The sequence below is a fragment of the Sciurus vulgaris genome, assembly GCF_902686455.1.
Source record: "Sciurus vulgaris genome assembly, chromosome: 18".
NCBI classification, from domain to species: domain Eukaryota; kingdom Metazoa; phylum Chordata; class Mammalia; order Rodentia; family Sciuridae; genus Sciurus; species Sciurus vulgaris.
Genome location: NC_136479.1, coordinates 11,790,321 through 11,816,367, shown reverse-complemented (window position 1 = coordinate 11,816,367; position 26,047 = coordinate 11,790,321). Strand labels below are relative to the sequence as shown.

The window sequence follows — 26,047 nt, the reverse complement described above, 5'->3', positions numbered from 1 at the left end:
ATTCCTAGGAAGGTGCTCTCAGGGAGTTTGGCTTTATACTAAGTTCTAGCGTGCATTATTTCCTTTCATCTTCTCTCCGACGCTATAAGACAGGAACCGTTCCTGGACCGGTTTTACAGATGAGGAATCTGAGGTTTGAAGTTCAAACGTTCGTGAGCGGTGGCGTTAGGCTTAGACCCCAGCACCATCTGGCCCCAGAACCCACCTTTATCCTCATTACATTCTAACCCTAAGACCCTCCCACAGTTCACTGAAGAAACTCGGAAATCGCACTTCTGCGCTCAGCTTGCTCTCTTGATTTCTTCACAAATATAAAAAATGAAAAAGGACGCCCTGTGTTGATTCCTACAGGTCAAAGCAGATGGAGCAAATAGAAAAACAATCACTGTTGAAGGATGATAAATTCTGCTTCGCGTCGGAAGCCGCTGGAAACCTGTAATTGTCGTTGGCTTGATAAATAGAGGACTCGGATCCATCAAAGGTGTCATCTGTGCCATGATGGAGGTGACAGCTGGCGTCCGCATTCTCGGACACAGTGGGAGACCAGGAACACACATTTCCTTTCTGGTTCCTGTCACGATTCTGAACTACGGGAGAGAGAGGTCCTGATAGCCGCGCTGAGAAATCAGACTCACCGAGGGGATTGGAGACTTTCTGTCTGATGCCAGTTTTGTGGACGGGAACGAGGAGATGAGTCATCTGTAGGCTGCTGATGGACCCCGGGTTCTTCGACTTCATCCAGGGAGGAGGTGGGGGGCACTCTAACTGCTTTTAAAACTGCCGATGCCTGGGCCGCACCTTGGACGGTTAATGAGACTCTGGGGGTGAGGCCCAGGCCTGGGCGTGCTCTTCAAGCTCCAGGAGATACAACGCTAAGAACCACTGGTGAGGAGGAACGGCCTTCCTGGTGCCAGCACCCCAGCCTCTGGATGCTTCCGTAAGGGTTCCGGAGGGCTGTCAGTCAGGCCCTGCTCAGGGAGGCAGAATCACCATGAGTTACGGGTTGAGGCAAGCACCGCAGGAATCAGGCCTTCCACAGTTGTGGGCAGAGCTGGGCACCTGAAGGCCTGGGAGGGGATGGAGGGGCAGAGGGGTCACCAACCAGCCAATCTGAGGCTCAGACATGACCAGTTGGCAAGATGGCTGCAGAGGGGCAGCAGGGGAGGGCGGGGGCTGTTGCCTTGTCTGCCAGACATCTAGAAGAGGCAGGGCTGCTGGTGGTCAGCAGGGCCCAGCTGGAGGGGGAGTAGATGAGTGAGGTCAAGCCAGAACCTCTGGGGCCCCCTGTCTGATCACCTCCTCCTCCAGTCATGGTGGCCTCCAAGGATCAAGTGCCACTGCTTCCCTTTTGTCTTGGTCTCTTTTGTGCTGGACATCACAGATTGGGTCATTTATAATAAGCAGAAAGGTACTGGCTCCCAGGTCTGGAGACCTGGAGTTCTGGAATATGAAGGTCCTGGTAGCTGGTATGTCTTCTTGCTGCACCAGAACATGATGGAAGAGCAGAGAGAGGGCCAGAGAGCAGAGAGAGGGCCAAAGAGAGTTGAGGGGCCTGTCCCCTCAACGAGGAACCCACGCCCGTGGTGACATTGTTACTCCATCCCTCACGACCTACTCCCCTCTTAGAGTCCCGCCTCCTGTGCTGTTACAGTGCTGTAAGACGTCAACATGAGTTTTGGAGGGACATTCAAACCAAGGCACTTTCTGCCTCCTGAATCTCCTGCATGATCCTCTTTCAACCTAGAACCACTCAGGGAAAGGGATTTGGGAAACAGACTTCTCAGTGCAGCTAAGTGTTCCATAGAATATTCCAGCGCTAACTAGAAGGAAGAAAAATACACTGGAGCTCACTTGATAAAAAGATAGTTTAGTAAAGGCTCAAAGAAAGGAAGGGATTGGGCCAATCAGGACCCACCAAGTCTGGCCTGCAGGAGGGGAGCAGTGAGCGGCCCAGGCCCCATGCCTGGCTGCCTTTCCCGGGCCAAGGGTGGATCTCCAAGGAGGACAGTGGTCAGGGAGGCCACAGTGTTAAACAGCAGTGTGGTCGCAAGCTGGGGTCCTGGGGCCAGGTTGCACAGCTAGAATCTCAACCTACTCCCTCCTCCGTGGGTAAGCTTGGGCACATCCCTTCACTTCCTGCAGCTTGGCTTCCCCATTTGGCGACTGTGGCTCATAAAAGCACCTGCTGCATCCGTAAAGATAAGGTAAGTCTACAGACGGGGGAACATGGTGCCCAGCACAGCTCAGCGTGGGAAGGAGTCAGATTCACCATCAAGAACAAGAACCATAAGAATCGGCATGGTGTCTCAACGTCCCCATCCCACCCCGTCACCTTCTGGAGCATCCCTCTCCCATCCAGGAATCATTGCTTCTGTCTTCCTTCCCTCCCGGGCTCCGTGCTTCACCAGGGCAGAGCCCCCGCTGTCCTGTTCATCGCTATATTCCGAGGACCAGACACAGTGTAATTAGGTGACACAGATGGTCCCTGACTTAGGAGTTCAGATTTCCCAACCTCACCGTGGTGCGAAAGCAACACGCTTGCGATAGGAACTGGACTTGGAAGTTTGAATGTCCAGGTCAGCGATCTGTGGTACAGTCCTCTCTCACTGTGCTGAGCAGCTGCCTGTGGTCACGCCATGATCAGGAGAAGCATCTCCAGCATGCTGTGTGGCCGAACTGTGAGGTCCAGGGGCCCAGGTGTGCTGAGTGCATTTTTGACTGACGACACTTTGAACTTACAGTGGGTTTTTCAGGATGTAACCCTGTAGGTTGAGGAATGGCTGTGTATGCTTGTGAATGAATGAGTGAGTGAGTGAACAAATGCCTGACTTCCCTCAGGTACGGAAGCTCGTTATCTCCCAAGAGTCCAACTTTTTACAGCTCTAAGTATTTGGAAAGGCCTCTCAAGCTGAGCTCCTAAGCCAATGCACCATGGCCTCTGACACTGGCTTTCATTCCACACAAAAGAAGCTCCTGATCTACCTGTAAGTAGATCCACCTCTGAGTTTCGTTTCAGGTATGGGCATTTAACCCAGGTTGCCTTCTGCTGAGCTACATCTCCAGCCCTTTTCTATTTTTAATTTTGAGGCAGTGTGGTGCCACCTTGCCCAGGCTGACCTTGAATTTGCAACCCTCCTCTTCAGCCTCCTGAGTCTCTGGGTGTTCTGGTTTGGATATGTGGTTCCCCAGAGGCTCATGTGCAGACAATACTAAAATGTCCAGGGGTGAAGTGAGCCGCATACGAGGGCCTTAATCTAATCGTGCACAAATCCACTTGGATGGATTAACTGGGAGGTGGCTTAGGCAGGTGGGGCGCGCCTGGAGGAGGAGGGCCACGGGGCGTGCCTTTGGGGTTTATATTTTGCCCTGGTGGGCAGAGCTCTCTCTGATTCTGTTGCTCTGTCCTGAGCTGCTTTCCTCCTCCATGCCCTTCCGCCGTGTTGCTCTGCCTCGTCCTGGGCCCAGAGCCGAGGAGCCGGCTGTCGTGGACTGAACCTCTGAAACCATGAGCCAAAATGAATGTCTCCTCTTCTCGGGGTTCTTGTCGGGTGTTTTGGTCACTGCAATGACCAAGGTCACTGAAGCACCGGGCTGACAGGCAGCATCGCCGCACCCTGCCCTTGAGATACTTTGAGACAAACATCAGGTGCCCTCAGGCCTTCTTGTCTGAACAACCTCGTAATGGAAAACCCTTCACTCCAGCCTCCAGCCTCCTCCTTCCCTGGGTCTCCTCTTCAAAACAAACAGCCTATTACTAAAAACCAAGAGCCTAGGTCCACTCCAAAATCTGGTTCTATTCATTTCCAAACTCAGTGTCTTCCTGTGGGAAAGGAAAGGAACATTTAATAGACACTTAGGTTGCAGCCTGCACAGGACTGAGCACTTATAACCACCCAGTGAGATACTGGATGAGGCAGCCGAGGATCAGAGAGGTTAAGATATTTGTGCAAGACAGCACAGCCTGTAAATGATAGAGCTGGAATTCAAATCCGGGTGTAATTTAATCTGGTGCAAGTGCAGGTCTCTCTTTCAGAAAAGAGAAGTCTTCCTTATCAAAGAACATCAAAGAACAGGACATCTAGGAATGAAAAAACAGGCACCCCCTCACTTTTGGCAGGACCCAGCCAGGAGAGTCTCATGTTGATCAAATTGAACTTGAACCCCTGAGGCGTTAAGGGACCTGAGAGTAGCTGGGATCCCTGGAGACAAGACCTGTGAAACTGCTCAATGAGCAGCAGTCAACTGAGCGACGTGGAAGCTGCACATCTTGCTTTTTCTTAAGGGGCGGCTGGCTGGGGCACTAGTGGACATCCCCACACACCTGCAGAGCTGCTCATGGATAGATTCCCTGCCTTCTCTTGGAGAAGCCTGTCCCAGCACTCTCCAGCGAGGGCCGCTCTCTTAACTGAAGAACAACGTGGCAAGGAGGTGCAGCCGACCATCCTGTCTCCATCCCGACCACCCAGTGGCCCAGGCAAGCACTGGCCACCTCCGCGGCCACTCAAGCCGGCCCTTTTCCAGAGACAAGCAGAGAACGGAAGAACCTTAACTTCAGGCCCCTGTGCACGCAGGTTATGGGTGTCTCTCTCCCCGCCTGCTCTTTGATAAATTCTTGTTTCTTCAGCGGTTTCAAAATACGATGAGAAGCCGGCACGCTGAAGCCGTGAGGGTGTGCCCCAGGGTGTGTGGCCTCCCCCTCGTTGCCTCCATGCCATGCCCACCGGGTCTCTGTCACCATTGCTGCCGCAAAGCTGGGAGTCCAGCTTTGGGCTGAGCCCTGACATGGATTGCTGTGTCACCTCAGGTGATGGGCTGAATAAAGGCCCCACAGAACCCACGTCCTGTGACTCTGTCTCCTTACGTGGCAAAAGGAACTTGGCTGCAGTGATTGAATCAGGGTCTGGTGATGGGTGGCTCTCCCGGACGCTCCGGCTGGTCCCAGAGACAACACAAGGGGCCTTTTAGAGGGAGGCAGAGGGAGACAGGGCACAGAGGAGAGAAGGTAACAGGGCGACCTTGATTTCTGCCACACTGATGGCTTCAGAGACGCAGGGGGAGCCAGAAGCCCAGGAGAGCCAGGAATACGGCTCTGGGAACTGGGATGAGCCGGGAGGACGAACCTCCTCTCCTGGAGCCTCCAGAAGCAGCGCGACCTGCCATCGCCTGGACGGAGCTGACCCGGCTCCCGCCTTCAGGGCTGTAAGAGACCAAGCGCCCGCTGCTTACGGCCCCGCGCAGGCGCTCTGCCAGGCAGCCCTGGGAAACTGGAGCGCCTGCATTGCAGGCTGCGGGGTCACCTGTCCACTCCTGAGGGCTGGAGTCCTCCTCACCATGTTGGAGCCACACTACCCGCCAGCCCTGGAGACCCGGCTGGCCCCGGCAGAACGAGGAAGGTGCACCCCAACCCCTGCACGGGGTTTGCCATGCATGGAGTGCCACCAACGTGGGTGGGAGTGAAGCAGCTCGGTCACGGCCAGTCGAGGTCAGCGTCCAGTAGGAGAGACAGACGGACCAATGAGTGGAAGGCTTCTGAGGAAAGGACACTGGGATGGTGGCAGGACCAGACACAGGCTGAGAAAGGGCAGCAAGGCCTCCCTGGGAAGTGACCCCCACAGATGGCAGCTTCCAGCTCCGTCCTTGTGTGGCAGAGGGGCAAACAAACTCCAATGGGTCTCTATTTTTTGTTTTTTTTTTTTTTTTTTTGGTACCAGGGATTGAACCCAGGGGCACCTAATCACTGAGCCACATCCCCACTGAGCCCTTTTTATTTTTTTATTTTGAGACAGGGTCTTGCTGAGTTGCATTGGGCCTCCCTAAGTTGCTGAGGCTGGTTTTGAACCTGTGATCCTCCTGCCTCAGCCTCCTGAGTGGCAGGAATTTTCAGCTCCTTTTATTTTAATCAGTTGCCAACCAGATAAAGTATCCAGATGAAAATTTCTGAGGATACACAGGGCTCTTTAGGGTTCTCTAGAGAATCATGACCAACAGGATTTATATACATAGGTAAAGAAACTTGATAAGGATTTGGCTTGTATGATTATGGAGGCTGACAAATCCCAGTCTGCCATCAACAAGCTGGAGATCTAGGAGAGGGGATGGTGTAAGTCCCAGTCCAAAGGCCAGCAGCTCAGGGCCCAAGAAGAGTCCATGTTCCAGTTTGAGTCTGAAGGCTGGAGAAGATTGATGTCCCAGCTCAGCCACCAGGGATTCCCCCTTACTCAGCCCTTCTAGTCTATGCAGACCTTCTACTGATGAGAAGAGGCCCACCCACCATAGGACATCCATCCGCTTCACTCAGTCTGCCAATAAAACATTAACCTCACCCGGAAACCCCCTCGCACACCCCCAGAGTCATGTTGGACCAAATGTCTAGGCCACCTGTGGACCAGTCAAGTTGACAGTCATAGATGATACTCTCCTTCCCAACTCACCAAAGTCCCGCAGGTGCAGAGCAGAGCCACTGAATGGCATTCACCCCGAGTTAACAATGAAATATGTGTGTGACAAGACAGAGCCTAAAGGAGAAGTATTTCCTTTCCTAAAATTTGTCCTGGCCATGAAAGACAACCAGAAGCAGCAGGAGCTTGTCAATCAACCCAATGCCCCCAGCATCCCCGCCTAATGGACACGTAGAAACCCAGCAGGAGGATCCTTCCACTCCGAGGTCTAGCCTGGCCCCTTCCCCAGCCTCTGCTTTCTCTCTAGCCTCTCCATCTGGTCTCCATTCCTTCCAGGCCCCCTCCCTCCCAACTCCTCAAATTCTTGTACATTTTGTCCAAGACAAATTGCTTTTCAGATGTTCTGCAGTTAAGGGCGTCTCCTCCCACCTATGTGTACAGTGGCTCTGGCGACGGTGACCTGTTCTCAGAGATGCTATTTAAAACCCAGAGTGCATCTGGAGTGACACAGAACTCCCCGGTGTGGCAGAGATGCGTCAAGTTACATAAATGCACAAGCTCCATCTCGCCCTTGGCTTGAAGCTCGTCCTCAGAGGCTTGGGAACAGCCGGTTCATGAAAGGGTCAAGAAGAGTGCAGGTTTGATGTGAGAAGACGATAGTGACAGCGCCAGGCCCCACAGCGGAGCTGGACTTGATGACAGCCAGCCACACCCAGAAACGCCCAGCAGCGCAGCTGTCAGGAAGGCCACTCGGAGCCCCAGAGAGAAAGAGGGCTGCTTTCAAGTGTCCCCTGGAGATGCGGAAGCAGCCCTGAGCCCGGCTCTCCCTCAGAGCACAGCGCGAGCAGCGACCGCAGGGAAGGGAATCTGCCTGGTTCCCACAAAAAGCCCGTGACTTCCTAGCTGTGCCATCTCTTTGTCCCTTGCTCCAGCGCTGCCAGGGAGACATCAGGGCTCCAGTGTAGAGATGGGGAAACTGAGGTTCTAACAGGGCAAAATATCTGCTCACGGCCAGAGTTGGGAAGAAGCAGAACTAGTTTCAAAATCAGCTGCACGACCCCATAGCTTGATGGTCGAGGCCATGGACTCACCCCAGAGAGCTGGCTTATATCATTGTCTGCTATTTAAAGGAGCCTGTGCAACTCAGGGCAAGTGACTTGACCTCTCTGTGCCTCCACTTCTTTCATCTGTGAAGTGTGTGTGTGTGTGTGTGTGTGTGTGTGTGTGTGTGTGTGTGTGTGATTATCTACCTACAGGGTTGGAGTGGGAATTAAATGAATCAACACATCAATACACTGAGAATCCTACCCCACAGAGCAAGTGTTCAAAAGGCTGTAGTCTATCACTCATGCACTACTCCTTGGATCTCTGCCAGGTTCCAAGGGCCCGACCTCTTCATCACACCAGGTACTTCTTAATTAAATGAAGTTCCAGGAGTTCAAGGCCAGGCACTGGAAATACTGGATCTCCAGGGCTGTGCTTCTGAAATATGCCCTTGGCACACCCAGTGCCCCACCTGCTGCCAGCTGACTCGGGCTGATTAGAAGCCACCGCTGCCCAGAGCAAGCAAAGAGACAGGGCACACGTTCCTTTTGTGAAAATCCAGCAAGCGGGTGTAAAGGGGAGATAACCAGCCCCTGCTGCACTCTGGGGCTGAAGGTACTTAATTATCTGAAACCCAGATAAACAGCAGCAGCGGATGGTAGGCGGATGCAGAGACGCTGGGCCAGGCAACCAGGGGCTGCAGGAGGTACTCCCCGCTAATGATGTGAGCCAGGCCAGATGGGGGCAAGAAGAGGAGTGCCAGGTGGTTGGCAGCCCCAGGGGGGCTCACCTGCAGAACAGGCTGGGAGAGGCGGGGAGGGACCTGGAGTGGGGAGCCCGAGAGGCCAGGAGGGAGAAGCAGCCTTGTCCCCTGGGCATCTGCCGCTGACTGCATGCAGAGGCGGTGTCATGACACCGAGGGGCTTAGTGACGTGGTCTAGTAAAGCTCCTAAGATTGCTGAACCTCAGGAGAGGGACCCCAAAATGCCATTTTGCATGACTGAAACCCGAGGACAAGCTGGGAATGACAGTGAGAGGAGATGCGGTGGATATTCAGGGTGGAGAACACATACCGCTGCGGTCCACTCACAGCAGACTAGCAACCCAAGCAGGGTCCATGGACTCGACCTTGAGCGCCTGATGCAGGGCCAGCAGGTAGCTGCGGGGTCCCGATCTGTCCCTCAGCACTTGACAGAAATGGTGACAATGTGCACTTAGGGCTCAGCGTGCGCCTGGGCCCACATAAGGGCTCAGTGTCCCCACGGTGGTCCTGGAGAACCCCTCCAGGAATAGCGCTCTGCAGACAGCCGGTTCCAGCAGGCCGACTTACCAGACCTTGACTAAGATGGAGCTCGTCATTCTCGGCTCCACAATCAATCGCTTGTGTCCAAAGAGCCAAAGTAGGAGCCACTCAGTTCCCAAGGCCCTCCACTCAACACCGTGAAGGGGGACAAGCCCTGACCCGGGACCGTGGGCGTGCTGCGGGGGTCGGCCTTGGCCTTCGAGGAGCTGGGCAGAGAGCGGAGGAGGCCCTGCACTGGGAATAAAGGCAACAGCCAAGCGTAGGGTTGAGGGCTCAGCCTCCAAAACAACCATCTTGGGTCCAAGATACTGGTTCTGCCTTGTTCCCACTACTGGCCTTGAGCAAGCCACTGCGCAGCTCACCACGGCTGCTTCAACCACCAGGTAGAAGGAATAGACCTGTCAGGATTCTGGGGAGAACTCCAGGAGCTCAAGCAAGCCCGCAAATGCATAGCAAGCTGTGTGGCACAGCAGGGCCCCCAGTAAACAGCAGCCATGTGCTTTGCCACCGGCCCAAGGTCTAGTCCAAGGACATGAAGAGCCAGGATGACTCCTGAGCTTAGGAGTTCTTCCCGGTTCCCTGGAAATGGATGTCTCCCTCTCCTATTTCCTCAATGTCCTGGCAGGAGGAGAGGGAGACGAGGCAGAGGCTATGATCCAAAGGAAAGGGCAGGGCAGTGGCCAAACAAAAAGAGAGCCACCAAAGAACAGTCCTAGACCTTGGGGCAGTGAGGGCAGCAGCAGCCTCCACCCAACCCTTTCTAGAAGGCCCAGCCCAAGGCAGGGGGCCCCGGAAGCCGAGGACATTCTCCACCGTGAAGCATGAGCGGACTTCCAGGCTCCACAGGAGTGGACGGGCATTAACGTGATCACTCTGGAGGCCCTGGTGTGACCAGACCCACCTCACTGGGCGTCTCAGCCAAGGGCCATCACATTCCTGCCATGCGGAGCTGCCCCCTCCCAGGCTGAAAATGCTGAACAGGGTCTGAGAGTCCATCCCCCACCCCCGTGCCAGGGTCATGCCCGTGCCAGTCGGGTGGGGGGTGGGGGAGCGGGGTAACGAAGGGGGTGCAAGCATCACCCACTGCACAGCCCACAGACATCAGGTGTTGGCCTGTGGGTGTCAGGCGCTGTTGGAGGTGCGGGGAAGACAGCACAGTGAGGGACACGTCCCTGCGGAGTTTCCACTCTCCGGGGAACGATCTTGGCAGACACAGCCTCTCCCTCCCTCCCTGCCTGCGGCCTTCTTCACTTACTTCCCTTCCTTTCAACTTCCTTCCTGTCTTCCCTCCTTGATTCACTCATTTAACGAACACCCCGGGACCAGAGTGCGTCCCAGCTTGGCTACCCATCACCGTGGGCTCCGATTTTTCCTTCTCCAAGGTGGACACAAGAGCATGACTCTCCTGCAGGGTAAGCCCTATGCCTACGCCAGGACCAGGCCTGAGAAACAGCTGCAGAACCTAATTCAAACATGAACTTGGCTCACAGCCTGTTGGCTGGGAAGGCTGAGGGTGATGGGTGAGGAGTCGGTCAGCTCTAAGTGTGCCGTGTCCTCAATCTGAGCCAACTTAGAGTCCTTTGCGCACCTCAGATGGATGAGTGGGTGCAGGTCCGGCCGGCTGCCACCACAGGAGGCCAGGCTCAGGGGGAGCATCGTTATCATTTGCACCTGTCTGTAGGACTCTAGCAAGACCTCTGGGGGACTGGAAGCTGGCTCCGCCCCTGCACAACATCACTGGGTCCTGGTGCTACGTCCTGACTACGCTGGCGCTCTGGAACCTTTAGATGACTGGATTTATTCAAGCGTTTACCATAGACATTTGTCCCTAAGTGGTGGGACTTATGGGCTTGATCGGGAAAATCCAGTGAGATTAAAAGTCAAAAGCGTGGTGCAGTGCTTGGCCAGGGGCTAGCGCTCTATAAATATTAGCCATTCTTGTCCTTAAGCACCGCTGCATGCCAGGCTCCTGCGACATGCCCGGAAGGACTTCTGTGTGCGCACGTAAACACTCACAGCAAAGATCAGCAATGCACCGTGGCAGCCTGGTTCCCGCGGCAGCAAAAGCAACCGTGAGCTCCTGCTATCCTTCAGCACAGGGAGGAAGGGATTGCTTCCAGACAAAGGGAATGATGTTTCCTATCCATAGAGTGGGAATGTTCTAGAACTTTCCTCTGAGGGCTCCCGTGAGAAGGGGTCACAGGCTGAATGAACGGCAGGTACTGCGCTGCAGTCCCTTGTACGGGGTGGGAGAGAAGGTCATACAATGTCATAGTGAGAATTTCGGTTTTGAAGGCAGGAAGAGCTGGGACCTGAGGCCCAACGCCCCTGAGGTTGTTTGCCTGCTGGGAGGCCTTGAGTGGGTTGTTAGCCTTCCTTGAGCCTCAGTCTCCCCATCTGCAAAGTGGGTGATCACATACCCAGCCGCACCGTGGTGTGAGACACTGGTGCACGGGCCAGGAGCTCGGTGCCTGTGAGAGGTGATGCTCCTGAGCTTCCAGCGAGGTTGGGTCAGGAGCTGACAGGCAGCTGGGAGAATCCTCCAGCAAGGTTACCTCTTTATCATCTGATTGATTGATTGACTGATTGATTGATGATGAAAGCACAAATTCCATTTTCCTTACTGACTTTTTGTTGGTTGAAATTCTTCAGGGCTGCAGCATCGCCCTGGTTCTGTGTCCAGTGGCCTTAGCAGGAAGGTGGCTTTGGAGTTTGGCTCAGACTGACCTGCGGTTTCCTGGGTCATCCGGGTCTCCTTCTGTGTTCTGTGGTTCTTGGCTTCGTATGTGCCCCTGGTCTCTTGCCCGTGGGGAGTTCTGGCCACCTCGAGCACAACACCTTCGGTTTTAAGAAGAGCTGAGGGTTCCCTTTTTCACCAGAGACCCTGCTCATAGCCAGCAAAAGTGTCATTGCACCTCAGTCTTCCAGACTTTTGCCCTTAGATGTCTGTCCCCATCACCTCCTTGGGCTCCAAGATGGTGGGAGGAGCCCAGGTTACTTCTTAACCCTCTGTTGCTTGTTTGACTTTTAAACTCTATCTGCTAGAGCCCAATTTTTTAAATTACATTTTCTCTTGGAAGGTCCCCTGTAACTCCTGGGTTGCCAGGGACCCCACAAGAGGGGTATTATTTCTCCCCTTTTACACACGATGGCACTAAAGCTCAGAGAGGCTAAGTAACCTGCCCAAGCTCACCCAGCAACTTTTTATCTCAGGCCTCTCTGAGCTCAGAAGATGGGATCTTTATAGCCCCAGCGCAGGGTACCACCTGGGGGTCCCCTACACGCTTCCCCAGTGGGTAGCATAGAAAAAGCTTGGGTCTAGAGTCAGATTAGCCTGAACGCAATCCCAGGGACCTGTCTGAAATGAGAGATGAGGACGCCCACTTCTCTAAGAGGCCGTGAGAACCAAATGAGGTGGGGTTTTGTTGCTGTTGTTTTAATGGACGTGATGCCTTTATCCAGTGCCTGGTACACAGTAGGCCACCCACAACCACCAGGGCCACGCCCCCTCCTGTCTCCATGGCTCCCGCAGCACTCACATGAACCTGAGCTCAGACTCCCGTCGGACCAGGACTTCCCGGAGACGCTGGATTTTTGCCATCTCCAGCTCGATCTCCTCCGGCATCATGGTCGTCTCTGCCATGGAGATGATGTCCAGCTGGGCTGCGCGGGGACAGGAAACACAGGCGTCAGGACCCGAGGCCGCAGGCTTCCAAGACCTCCCACAGGACAGACCCTGCCGTGGGCCCCGGGACCGTCACACACAGCCAGGACCACTGAGCTCGGCCACCTGCGGACCCTGGCCCGTGCTGCAGATGCTAGCTCACAAGTGGGCCCTTCAGGAGCCAGGAAACACACTTTGCTTTCCAAGATGCTAGGGTTTGAATGTGGTTTGTCCCCACCAAAACTTGTATGGGGGCCTGGTACCCAGTAGAAGACTGTTGAGAGGTAGTAGGAGCTTTAAGAGGCGAGCAGGTCTTTAAGAAAGGGCTAATGGCCAGGTTCTCAGCTAATGGGCATGGATTAGTGGTCTGAAGAGCGGCTTGTTAGAGATCAAGTTCAGTTTCCTGGACTTGCCCTTCCCTCTGCTTATTTCCACCTTGTCCTGACACAGCACAAGGCACTCTCACCAGATGTGGCCACCCAGTCTTGAACTTTCTGGTCTTCATACCCATGAGTTAAAATAAACCTCTTTTCTTTATAAACTTACCACTTCCTGGTATTCTGTTACAGCAACAGCAAATGAACCAAGACACAGGGGAAAAATCTGTTGTGGTGCCAGCAGAGGCTCACCAAGTCCTGCTTAAGGCATGGTCAGTTCCTGTCTGGCCCTAGCCTCTGAGCTACCACCACCCTTGACCATGGCCACTTTGCCCTGCCCCAGCCTCAAAGACTAAGGACAATTTGTGGAAGAAGAAAATTTTGTACCAATTACCTTATGGTACTAGTAAGTAATGTAAGTAGCAGTAACATAGAGTAAAGACACATATGTTGTAGAAAACTCAGGTAATACGGACAGGTAAGAAAGAACACAGGAGGAAGTCATCCAGAACCCCATTGCCCAGAGGGAACCACTGCTAACATTTTGATAGAGGCTCTTCCAATCTTATATAGTCAGAGTTACATATACTGCTGTACACTGGAACCATATGTAAGAAACTGTGTCATTACCAGGTATGTACCCATGCACATTACCATATACACGGAAAGACACTACACCCTGCCGTAACAAAACACCATGGGCTGGGTGGCTTGAATGACAGGAGTCTACTTTGACAGAGTTCTGGAAGCTGGAGGTCCAAGATCCAAGTAGCAGTGGGGTTGGCGACTGGAGAGGGCTCTTCCTGGCTTGTGGATGCTGCCTTCTGTCAGGATGCCCCCCGGCCTGTGCTTCCTGTGTGCACAGGGTGGGGGTGAGGGATGGAGAGCACGTTCTCTGGTGTCTCTTGATAAAAGGACACTAGTCCCATCCAATCAGGGCTGCACTTACGGCCTCATTTAGAGGCCCCATCTCCAAATGCAGCCACCTGAGGGGTTAGAGTCTCAACATGAGCAGGCCATTTAGCTCATCTCGTGGAGTTCCTGACTCTCATGCTGGAGGCCTGGGTTCGAGTCCCAGCACTCTGGGATTGTGGAAATAACAAACAAACGAGTCTCAACATGAATTTTCAACCATTGACAGTGTGCGTGATGTATGTGTGTTTGCATAGGTGTGTAGGCACGTATCGCCACGTATGCTACCACTCAATCCTGTCCTATATTCTCCAGTGCATATGTCTGTGCCTCCGTCTCTATCTGTAGACACAGATATATGGTAATCTACATGACTTATATTTTGCACATAGTGCACTCATACAGCACAATACAGACTGAAGATTTGCACCCTGAAGATCAGAAATCTGAAATATCCCAAAGTTCAAAGCGTTTTGAGGGTTGACTGGATGCCACAAGTGGAAAACTCCACACCTAACCTGAGGTCAAAGTGCAGGCGCACTATAAATACCGCATAAGACTCGGGAGGCCAAGTTCAAGGAGGATCGAAAGTTCAAGGTCAGCCTCAGCAACTTCGTGAGGCCCTGTTTCAAGATAAAAATAAGGGCTGGGGCTGTGACTCCATGGTAAAGCACCCTTGGGTTACCTTTGAACTATATGTGTAAAGTGTAGATGAAACATAAATGAATTTTGCTTAGACTCGGGTCCTCTCCCCCAAGATTTCTCATTAAGTATATGCAAAATCTGAAATCAGAAACACTTCTGGTCCCAAGCATTTGAGAAAAGTGATACTCAACCTGCATATAAATGGAAGATGCAACATATATAATTATATAGATATATATGTATGCACACTGAGAATGTGTACTAAGATGTTAGTGGTTTGAAATGTTAATATATGTTAATAAATGTTAATATATGTATATGAATACACAGATACACACGTTATCTGCCATTCCACGTCATATTTTGGTGATATGGAGTCTTCTCACCAGCACACATCCCAAGCCCTCTTGCCTGTCCTCGGACGTGCGTCCTCCACAGCAGTGGGCTAGGCTGGGTGGTTTTTCTGGTGTGGCACGGCCACAAATCACATGATCAGTCCGCAGGCCTTGGGGGTCCCCCCCCCCCCCCTGTGCCTTCCTAAAGCTGAATCTCTGCCCACATCCGGGTTCCTTCAGGCTGCATTTCCAGAGTGAATGGCTGAGTTTTAAAGGGCGCAGCAGTCAGGGCTTTACAGGTGGAAGAGACGGTAGGAGAAGGGGATGTTCTTGCTTCACCAAGACCAACACACACCACCTCATCTGCTAACCCTCCAGCGCCACCCCTGAGCCTGGGCCCCACCCCAGCTCCGTTCTGCTGCCCGGAGTTGGTCTTTGTCCTCAGGCCCAAGTCCACGATCTGGCAAGCTGCCCTGGTTCTGCCTGTCTGTCTCCCTCCTGCCACCTGGAGCCCTAACCTGGCATTCCTGCACAGGGCAGGACATTGTGACCTGCAGACTTCACTGAAGTCAACTCCTGCCTTCTTTAATCTCAGGAATAGTGCCAATTCCCAGGAGCCCCTCGATGGCCTTGTCCCTCTGTTTGGCTCTCCTGGCCCTGAGTTCTTCAGCAGATGGAATTTGGAAAGTTACATACCTTTCGATCACCTCTCCCCTAAGGGAACTGTTCCATTGCCAAAATAATCTGTCTCCCCTCCAGCAATCAAACCTCCGTGAAGGAAGGCAATTCCTGGTAGTTGATTCTCAAATTGAAATGAGTGGCCTCAGAGCCGGTGTGGTGGAGCACACCTGTAATCCCAGTGGCCTGGGGCAGCGGTGGGACCCATGGGGGCCGATGGAACCGATGATCTGAGTAGAAGTCCCAGCTCTGCCCCTCACTAGCTGCATGACCTTGGGGAGATCTTTGACTCTTGGTGGCTCATGAGGATAAGGGAGCCCACCACCGGGCAGCTGTGAGGAATGAATTAGCCCAGGCACGTCAGGCTCAGCCTCTGGTTATGACCCGCCTGCTCTGACCCGCCATCTCTTTTCATCCTCAACACAGGTCAGCAGGATCCGGATGCACTCCTGTCTCCAAAGGAAGCAAAGGTGCAGAGCCGGCAAGGGCATGGCTGAGCCTGTGTCCATGTCGGCTCCAAATTCATGTTCTGCCCCATCGTGGCTGCCTCCTGTTCCCTGGTGCTCCAGGTCGAGACCCCAGGACATTCATTCACATCTCAGGGTCCCGGGGAGGTGCCAGCACAAATCACCTCAAACCACAGGCTTGAAAACAACAAGAGTTTCCCTCGCAGTTCTGGAAGTCCAAAATCCAGGCGGTGGCAAGCTACTCCCTAAGAAGACTCCAGGGGAGGGTTCCTCCTGCCTCTCCCAGCTCCTGGGGGCTCCCGGCACTTCTTGGCTTCCGGTTGCATCACTCAAGAGCCGTTTTCACGTGACAGCCCTCTTGGTGACTCTGTGTGTCCTTCTCTGTCCTGTTAGATTGAAGACCTACCCTAAAATTGCAAATAAGGTCACTTTCTGAGGTTCGAGGTAGATATGAATTTTAGGACAGTAACTGCTACAGAGTCCCTGGCTTATGCTTTTTTGACTTTATGATGGTGCTGAAGTCATATGCATTCAGTAGAATCCCCTACTTTGCATTTCAAATGTGGATCCTTTCCTGGTCTAGCAGTAGGCGATGCATCCTTTCCTGCAATGCTGGGCAGCCACCGCTCCATTGGCCATGCAGTCCCAGGGGTGTGCCGCTGAGATTCTTCCACGTTCTGCTGCTGAGCGGGGATGCTCGGTAGGCTGGGTGTATTAAATGCATTTTGACTTTGGATATTTTCAACCTATGATGGATTCATCGGGACATACCCCCCCATGTAAACAGAGGGCATCTTACATAGATTAGTGGCCACGGGCTCGAAAGCCCCCAAACACCAAAGTTGCTCTCTCCAAACGCTTTAGCTCACCAAGTGCCACAGTCTTGGCTGGAAGCAGCAAGGGTCCAGGAAACGGGGAGTGGGGAGAGGTCTGGGGTCTGGCAAGAGCCTGTTGGGGGCCAGGGCTGCGATCCGAGTGCAAGTTCTTCATCAGTTGAAGAGTCTTTTTATCTCATTTTCCTTCTCTGCAAAATGGGGCTCCACAGTTATGCGCTGGAGCTTTCTATGTCTTTTTGCATTTAATCCCGATTTTACAGACAGTAACTCTGGGGCTCAGGGAAGGAAAGTGACAGCTCCTCATGGTTGAAACATGGCCCAGCCGGAATTCAAACCCAGCTTGCTCTTTCTCCCCACCCGGCACCGCACGCCTGGATCCGGGGCCACAGCTTCCAGGCCAGGGCTGAGGGCGCATGCGCCGTGGAGGTGCGCGTGCAGAATGGAGCGCGTGCAGAGTGGAGCGCGCCCCTGCTCTGCTCTCCTTGGTTCCCATCTCGGCTCCGATGGGCCACCTGCTTTCCAGGGGACAGATGCTGAAAATGGCAACACACCCCGGGGCGAGGCGTGGGACGGAGAGAGCTCATCACGCCCCACGCGTTGGCATTTTACCTCCATCCCCGGGGGCGGGCGGGGGTGGCGGCTGCCAGGCTCCAGGTGTCGCCATAAACATTCAGCTCGATGCGGGCGGAGAAAGGGGCTGAGACCTGTGTTGGAAAATCTCGCTCAAGGATAGTCTCCTTCCTACAGAAGGGAAGTCCCAGCCTCGAATCAGATACTGAATGGCATCTCTTCTCGTGGTGAGCAGGCTCTGCCGGGCCTGGCACGGGCTCTTGCACGCCTTATTTCATGCAATCTTGGCCTCGCCCCAGGACAGGGGTGGACGAGCCCTGGCCAGTAGGCTGCTATCCAGCCCTGTGCCTGACATCCTAAGTGCACAGAAACTTACTGGAACACAGGTGGTGCTCATTCCTTTATATATTATTCATGATTGGTTTGGCACTACCACAGCAGAATTGAGTCTGCAACAGAGACCATAGGGCCCACAGAACCTCAAAAATTGACTTCCTGGCCCTTTGCAGAAAGAGTTTGCCAACCCTGCTGTCGGTGGTAGATACTGTGACTCCCTAGTTTGGACGTTAAGCAACCAGGCCTACCCAGTAACTGTAACAGCTAACACTGTGGAGCATCTACCTCATGCCAGGTGTGTGTTCTACCTTATCTGATTCCCGGAACAGACCCGGGTGGTCACTACTGTTATCGCATTTCCGAGATGAGAAAGTGAAGGTGCAGGAGAAGAAGTGATGAGGCTGAGATTTGAAATGAGTTCCAGCCAAGCCAGAGCCCTTGCTGTCAATCACAGCCAAGGACACTGTCCTACTGACAGTCATCACTGGATAACCCCTAGAGTACAGAGTTAGGTCCAGAGACCTCCTGGTCTTCAGATTCTGAGGACATGAAAAAGTGAATGTCACACATGGTTGGTTTCCTTTCAGTCTGAATTAGTGTAATACAAACTAGCACGACATGATGGTGCCTTCCCAGTGCTGTCCAGCTAGAGGGCAGGCATCCAGCAGCTGCTGAGACATGGGCCCCCCAGAGGAAATGGGAGGAAAGCTCCAGGCCGGCCAGGGAAGCTGGTCACTAAGAGGCCATACTGCACATTTCCAAGCGGAGCCACCAGCCGAGTGGTGAGTGTGAAGCCTTGTGGCACACAAGTCCCCAGGGCCCCAACTGCCACTGCTCTCACCCAGCTTCCAGGAGCTGAGTCACTTCTGGGGGAGAGGCAGCTAAATCCATCTTTCTATCCCCAAATGCCACCCCAGAAAGAGGCTTGCCTCACAGGCAGTAGCCTAGCAAACAGGAGCTGAGCACCAGGCATGACTGGGACGTGCCAGCAGGGTTAGTCATTTATCTTGAAAATGGAAACTACCCAGGGACAGGAGGGGTGGAGGTGATGGCAGACCAGGGCTGGCAACCTCCTAGAAACTTCTAATTAAATACAGACCAGGTTGGTAAAACTTCTAGGCACCGAAGAGGAGTCTCCCTTAGTCTCTGTCCCATCCATGGGTCCCAGGATTCCAGGATGCTCTCGGCTTTTGCTTCTGCTTCTGCTCCATAATGTGGTGTGCCTGGTATACACCCAGAGCCCACTTATAGGAAGTATTTATGTGAGCAAGTACTAGCTTCTTCCCCTCAATACCCTGGGAGGTAGGTACTTTCACTATCACCCTCTCTTTCCAGATTAATCTTATGAGGTTTATAAGTGATTGGTCAGTGTCACTCAATCAATGAGTGACAGCTGGGATGCCAACGCAGACCTGATTCCCAACCCGAGGCACTAAAGCCAAAGAGCTACCAAATGGCATTTCCGAAACTCCAAAACTGCGTAGAAACATCGCAGCCGTGTGCTCGCTCTGTGGCCGTGTGCTCGCTCCATGGCCGTGTGCTCAGTATTTCTACACATTGACTTTTTTCTGAGGCAGTGCTGGCGTTGGACCCCTGGGCCTCCCGAGTGCTAGGCAAGCGCTCTACCCTGAGCCGCACCCCAGCCCTGTCATCTTCTTTAAGCAGAAGCATGGCGGCCCAGCTAAGCTGCTCACCACCAGGAGCATCCATGGGCGCTTCCTCCTGGTGTCGATCCAAGAGTCTTAAGTACCAGGCAGATTCCTCTGAGCCCCGTTACTGGAGAGCCACCATCCTGAGGCACTTCAAAGGCTCCTGGTGCCATCCCAGTCCTTTCTCTCCCGGTCACCCATGGAGACCTTGGTCATCCTGGGCAGAAGCTCACTTCTGCCCCAAATAGTCCATCACGGGAGGTGCTGGGTGCCTCTCCTCTCGCTCTAATGTGACTGTGAGAAGCAGCCGGTTGCTCTTAATGAGTCACCATTTCCCAAGGAGATGAAGTAACTGCTTTTGCAGACGCTCCTGGCTGCTCTACGCGGCCCCACCCCCAGGCTGCCTTGCGAAGGAGGATGCCGCGGGGCCCAGACAGGAACTGGACCTCCTGTTGCACAGTCCCGTCCCCTGCGTCACGTCTCTTTACATTCACAATCACCCTGAAAGATGTGCGGTTGAGAAAACCGCCTTGCCTCCAGCTCCTGGCAAAGACTGTTATTCTCTAATACAACCTCCTGTTTAAATTTCTCCGAGTGTCTTTTCTCTCAGCCTCGTTTGATTTGTCTAGGGACACAAAAGTAATGAGGGTGCTATGATTTGGATAGGTGCCTCCCAGCGGCCCACATGTTAAAGGCCTAGTGCCCGGCGGGGTGCTATTGGGTGGCTAGGAACCTTTAAGAGGCGGGGCCTAGTGAGAGGTCTTTAGGTCATGGGAGGCTTGCTCCCAAAAGGGAGGTGGGGGCCTACCCCTCCTCTTCCTCTTTTTTGTTCCCAGTCACGGGGTATTTGTTACAGTGACAGAAAGCATTTAACAGAAAGCCCCTCAGTGGTGGGGCTAAGACACAGGCCTTGGACAGAGGCAAGCTCAGGTTTCCCCTGGCTTTACTTCTTTCTCAGCTGATGTTGGGCACACGACATAACCTAGCAAACCCTCAGTTTCCTTATTGTGTTCCCAACAGAGCTGGTTCCATCTGCCTCTTTTCTTTGGTCTCAGGACACCTTGGGGCTGGTTCCACACGCTGGGGCTGGCTCCTTCCAGGACACCCTCTCAGGCAAAGCTGGACCACCATTTGAAGATGTCCCTAAGACTTTGTCACAGATGGAGATCGTTGTTCCCAAGTGGGATTTCCAGAAAGAGTCTCCTTGAATGATGAACGTGTTACCTCCACCCGGGCTTTGAAGGGGATGACACATGAATCCTGGCAAATCACTCGGCCACCTTAATGTCATGGTGCATTATTCATGTCCTCTCCTCGACGCTTCTAAGTGACCTCCAGTGAGTCACTACGCCACTCTGGCACCTTCCCCCTAACCCCAGCTCAAAGGGCTCAGAGTGGTTTCTGAGGCCCTCCGGGACCACGCGTGAATAAAGCCTTCCTCCTACTTCAGAGGGAACTGTTGGGGCTGTCGGATTAAAACTGTGGAAATTAATAACCCCGTAGTAACCACAAGATAATTGACCAATTATAATTGCACAAACGACTAATGTGTTCCAGCCCCTCAGCTGGTTCATCCTATTATTCAAGGTTCCTTTTAAAAAAAGAAAAAATTTCCTCCAGTCCTGCAATCGCAGAACAACCTCATGAATATAGACGATTGTAAATCTATCCTGAGCAGCGATTCACGCGTCTTTACCAAACTCCCGGAGACGTGCAATTTACAAACCGATTCAGAAGTAAGCAGAGGGTCCCGGTCACGCAAGGATGGTTAGAGAACCAGATGGTGCCACTTGAATCCACGCTCAGCGGGGCTGAAATGATAGGAATCTGGAGGAAAATAAATTGGGACTGTCTGAAGTAATATTTCAGTTTTTTAAAAATTGCTTAGCCTGGAAATCATGTGGCTCATGTAATTCCTCATGGCCTGGAAACTTGACGGGGAGATAAACTGTACGGGGATCATTATTTTCATTGGGAAAGTTCAGGACCTTGTAATCGTGTGGGACGTATCCTTTTCTGAATGAGGGTGGCCTGCAGGAGGGTTGGGGACAACCTGCCAGGGAAGCCACGGAAGACCACAGGGCTGCAGAATTGGAAACCCAGAAGGAAGTCAGGTTGTGGCAAAAGAGGGAGGAAGCAGCGGGGTGGGGGGGTGCATTCCTGCTACCCCAGCAACTCAGGAGGCTAGGGCAGGAGGATCTCAAGTTGGAGGCCAGCCTCAGCAACTGAGCAAGGCCCCAAGAACTTAGTGAGACCCTGTCTCAAAATAAAAGAGTTTAAAGGGCTGGGGATGTGGCTCAGTGGTAAAGTGTCCCTGGGTTCAATCCCCAGTACCAAAAAAATTAAAATAAAAAATGAGGGAGGAGGAGGAAGCAGATACGAAAACAGAGAGGCTGGGCTGGAAGTTCTGAATGAAGGGGTTAACCACAAAGGCAAAAGCATCAGGCCTGGAAATCCCTAGGGATGTGTGTGTGTGTGTATGTGTGTGTGTGTAAGTTAAATAAAATTTCTACTTTGTTCCAATTTCCTTGGTTTTTACCTAACCAAGGTTTTAATCCTTATTCCATGCCAGGATCCCACCTAGGATACCACGTGATGTGGAGTCATGTCTTGGCTGTGACAGTGTCTCGGACTTTCCTGGTCGATAATGACCTTGACAGTTTTGAAGGGCACTGGCCAGATATTTCGTACAATGACCCTTAACTGCCATCTTCCTCATGGTCCTCTGATGATCAGGGTTCTGAAGGTTCGTGCCCCCCTAAATTAGTGCCCAGTGTGGTGGTGGTGATGTATGAGGCCTTTGGGGAGGTGATGGGCTGGTGCCCATTTCTGCTTCATGGTCGGAATGAGCACTCTGGAAGAGAGGGTGACGGGAGTGTGCCCTCCCTTTCAGGGAGGGTGACGGGAGTGTGCCCTCCCTTTCAGGGAGGGTGACAGGAGTGTGCCCTCCCTTTCTATCACATGAGGACACGGAGAAGGTGCCCTCACAGAGACAGGAAGCGGGCCGACCTACGCTGAATCCACCGGGGCCTTCCTCCCGGGCTTCCTGGCCTCCAGAACTGTCCTTCACAAATTGCCCTGTTTATGGTATTTTGTTAGAGCAGCCCGGATGGACTGAGATGATTAGACGGGGGTTGTAGGTTTGGGGAGGAAGACCGCAGGCTTAGGTTGTAGGACTGGGGAGCCACGAGAACAGAAGGTAGATGGCCGTTCTCACCTCTTCTTAGAGAACCTGCTCTTAGGACAACTTGGCCCTGCTGATGATCACCTGGCTGGGTAGTACCTGTCTGTTTTCCCTACTGTTCCTTTCCCTTCCTCTTCTCCATACCGTACTCTCTGGAAAGAAGTCACTATGCTCAACCCGCACGTGGCAGGTGGGGAGCTATACACACTTCCTCAAGGGTGGGGCATAGTAGTATTTTTATAATTAGGAAAATTTTCCACATTGAAAGACGAAGATCACATGCCAGGGGAGCACATATCCAGAGCTTCCTATGCATCCCAGCTGGAAGTGCGGCAAGGGTCAACAGCCCAATGATGCAGCAGAAGATGGCAAGATCTAAGTGTTCAAATCCAAGGTAGACTTGGCTTCAGGCAAAGACAAACGGGGTGCGATGGAGGCTGAGGCAGGAGGATTGCAAGTTGGAGGCCAGCCTCAGCAACTGAGTGAGACCATGTCTCAAAACAAAAAATAAAAAAGAGCTAGGGATGTAATTCAGTGGTAGAGAGCTTGCTAGCATGTGTGTGTCACCAGTAACACACACGCACACTAAAAACAACAAAATCAAAACACTGGGCACGAAAGCCAGGCAAAGGTTGAGCTGGTCGTATATGCTTTGCAGACACTAATCTTTATTCTTTCTCACGTCCTTTTTGAATACTCAGGACTCTGTCCGCAGTGCACCACTGTCTCTCCTCTGGGGGCTCCGGGCAGATGACACATCTCCCTACGTCACTGATGGTCTCCTGGTTTATTCAACATATCTCCCTACGCCAGGCGATGTTCTCGGAACAAGAAATGGGACACCATCCTGGCGAGGAAGACGGGCAGCAGGCAAAAAGATAGCCGTCACTTACGTCGATGGGGCTATGAGGACAGTAAGATGCAATTAAGGGCTGTAAAGTGACAGGCGGGTGTGGGCCACGCAGGCCCCTCTGAGAAGGGGCACTTGAGTCGACTCTGAAAGACCAGTGAGAGCCGCCTGGGAGGATGGACGGGAAGAAAGCCCCAGGCAGGCGGAGGGCAGGCTGGAAGCCACAGCTGGGAAGGAGCTTCCCACGCGGGCGGAGCAGAAGGAGAAGTGGAGGAGAGGCACAGGAGGCAGAGGCGGGAAGACGGAGACCCAGGAGCTGGTGGGGACCCTGGTGGGAGGGTGGGGCTTTAGGCCTGGTGGCTGCTCTGCAGACTTCAACCTGACCGTGATTTTAAAAGTCGTTGCCTCTTCCAAGAGAGATGCCCTGGTACAAGGACCAGCACAGGGACAGGAAGGCCACCCTGGGACACAACAAAGGTGCAAAACAGGCAACAAAATGGAAACGATGAGCGCGATAAATAAACGCACGATTTATTTATGCAGATTCCTCGGCTTCTTCCAACTAAACCCGGCCACCCTCCAGCTCCTGCTTTGCTCTGTGTTGGGGGACAGCCTGGAGGGAGCTCTTCCCACACACAGCCACCTGGACGGGCTCATGGGGTGAGTTCCAACAAGCCAGAGCCTCTGCAGGCACAAACACCAAGGATCGCACTTGACCCGAGGGTGGGGTCTGAATGTAGATCCGGGCCCCACGTGTGTCCTGTCTTGCCTAGCAACTCCTGAGGTGGGCCCTGCCTCTGAGGGTCAGTCTGGGTTTGATAGAGGATGCAGGGGAACGTATTAGATCTGGACTGGATTTCCAAGAATAAAAGAAATTTAAGCCGGGTGCAGCAGCACCTGCCTGTCATCCCAGCGGCTCGGGAGGCTGAGGCAGGAGGATCGCGAGTTCAAAGCCAGCCTCGCAGCAGCAAGGCGCTAAGCAACTCAGTGAGACCCTGACTCTAAATAAAATACAAAATAGGGCTGGGGAGGTGGCTCAGGGGTCCAGTGCCCCGGAGTTCAATCCTTGGTGCCAAAAAAAAAAAAAAAAGAAAAGAAAAGAAAAGAAAAAGAAACTCAGAACCAGGATGGCAGATGCCGCGGATGAACGGCAGGTGATCAGTTGTGTCTGGGGGGATGTAGAAAATGCGAGACTCTGATGTGGAGAGAGGCAGAACGAACCACCAACACCTCCAGGCACGGAAAGCTCCAGTGTGACTCACGGAGCGGCCACGTCAGAGACAGCTATTTTGAGTCCAGCTGGAAAGTTCGGCTCTGTCTGCCTTTCCTGGGAGCGGTGAGTGGCGGACCGGGGCTGCCAGCTATTCAAGTTGCCGCTTCCCTTAAACAAAATCTCAACCAACCGAGTACCGTAAACCTCAGCCACCTGACCGCCCGGTAGGTGAAAAACGCTCGCGGAGCCACAAAAGTCTCTCTCCAGGAGAGCAGCCCTTTCCTTTCCTTTCCCACAAAAGGAATTTTACCAGAGGAAGGCCAAGCAGTTCCTTCTAGAAGAGGGGACATAAACAGTAATTTCCTATTCCAGCAGGTTCCTAATACACTCGTTCAAGGCATTTAGCTTCTAAATATTTTTGTGTGATGTCCTTATGTGGGATGGACATCTGTTGATTTTGCCCCTTAGACTGTTTTCTGTGACTGTAACAGAACACCTGAGGCTGGGTGATTTACTGAGAACAGAAGTTTATCGAGTATGGTTCTGAAGGCTGCAAAGTTCAAGATCATGGCACCAGCATTCCACGAGGCCTCCCTGAGGCATTACAACATGGCAGAGGGCACTGCCTGTCAAGACAAGGCAAGCCGTCTAGGTGGGCTCTCTCCTTCTCCTCCTATAAAGCCACTGATGCCATCCTGGGGATCCTGGCCTCATGACTTCATCTAATTCTAATCACTCCCCCAAAGCCCCACCTCCAGCTACCATTAACACATGATTTGGGGACTAAGCTTCCAACACATGAATTCTGGGGGACGACAGTCTTGCATGGCAGCCCTGAGCAGCCATCCGCTCTCTTTGGTCACAGGACTCCTATTTCCTCTGGGACAGCAGAGATCTTGGTGACTTAGTGGGTTGACCCCACCGAGGGGTGGCCTAAGCCTCCCACCGGGTGCCATTTCCCGGGTCCCTGGGCCTGGTTTGGATGGGCTCCAGGTCTCAGACACATCATGGACAGTCAGGCCAGCCTCTACCTGGATTCCTGGGGGGAAAGAAACTCTGAGATCACGTGAATTCCAAGTGCAAAATCCCCACCGTGCAGAGAAGAACTGGGAGAGAGACAGGAGTTATTTTTTTGAATCCCTGGACCGACCACCTCTTAAGTATACATATATGTAAAACAAATGCATTCCTTTTCAGTGTAAGCATTTTAGGTCGAGTTTTTCTGTCGCAGAAAACCAAAACGAGTCAAGCCAACACTCCATCTCTTCTAAGAGACAGGCCCAAGAAGGAGGAGCAGAAGGTGAAAACGACTCTGAGGTCCTAGAGCCTCAGAGTAGTGGGCGGTCACGCCTGTCCCCCGTCTAAAGTCAAAATGCGGATACGGCCCGTTGCAGTGATGTGCACCTGTGGACCTAGTTACTCTGGAGGCTGAAGCGGGAGGCTCACTTGACTCTCGGAATTCAAGACCAGCCTGGGCCGCACAGTGAGACCTCATCTCAAAAAATGGAGGGCAGGAAAAAGAAAAGAAGGCCCGCTCATGGCTCCGAAAGCAGGGTTTGCGCAGGACGGCCCAAGGACCAAATCCA

The 26,047-nt window shown here is 53.1% G+C and overlaps 1 protein-coding gene across 2 annotated transcripts in view; it reads right to left on the bottom strand.

Annotated features, from left to right (window-relative positions):
* BMERB1 (bMERB domain containing 1) overlaps positions 1–26,047 on the bottom strand; it is a 93,864-nt gene that overhangs the window by 28,665 nt on the left and 39,152 nt on the right. For both annotated transcript variants that reach the window (XM_079120598.1, XM_079120597.1), the window contains exon 2: positions 12,285–12,408. In XM_079120598.1, the coding sequence (XP_078976724.1) occupies positions 12,285–12,408 (124 nt within the window). The remainder of the gene's footprint in view (positions 1–12,284; positions 12,409–26,047) is intronic.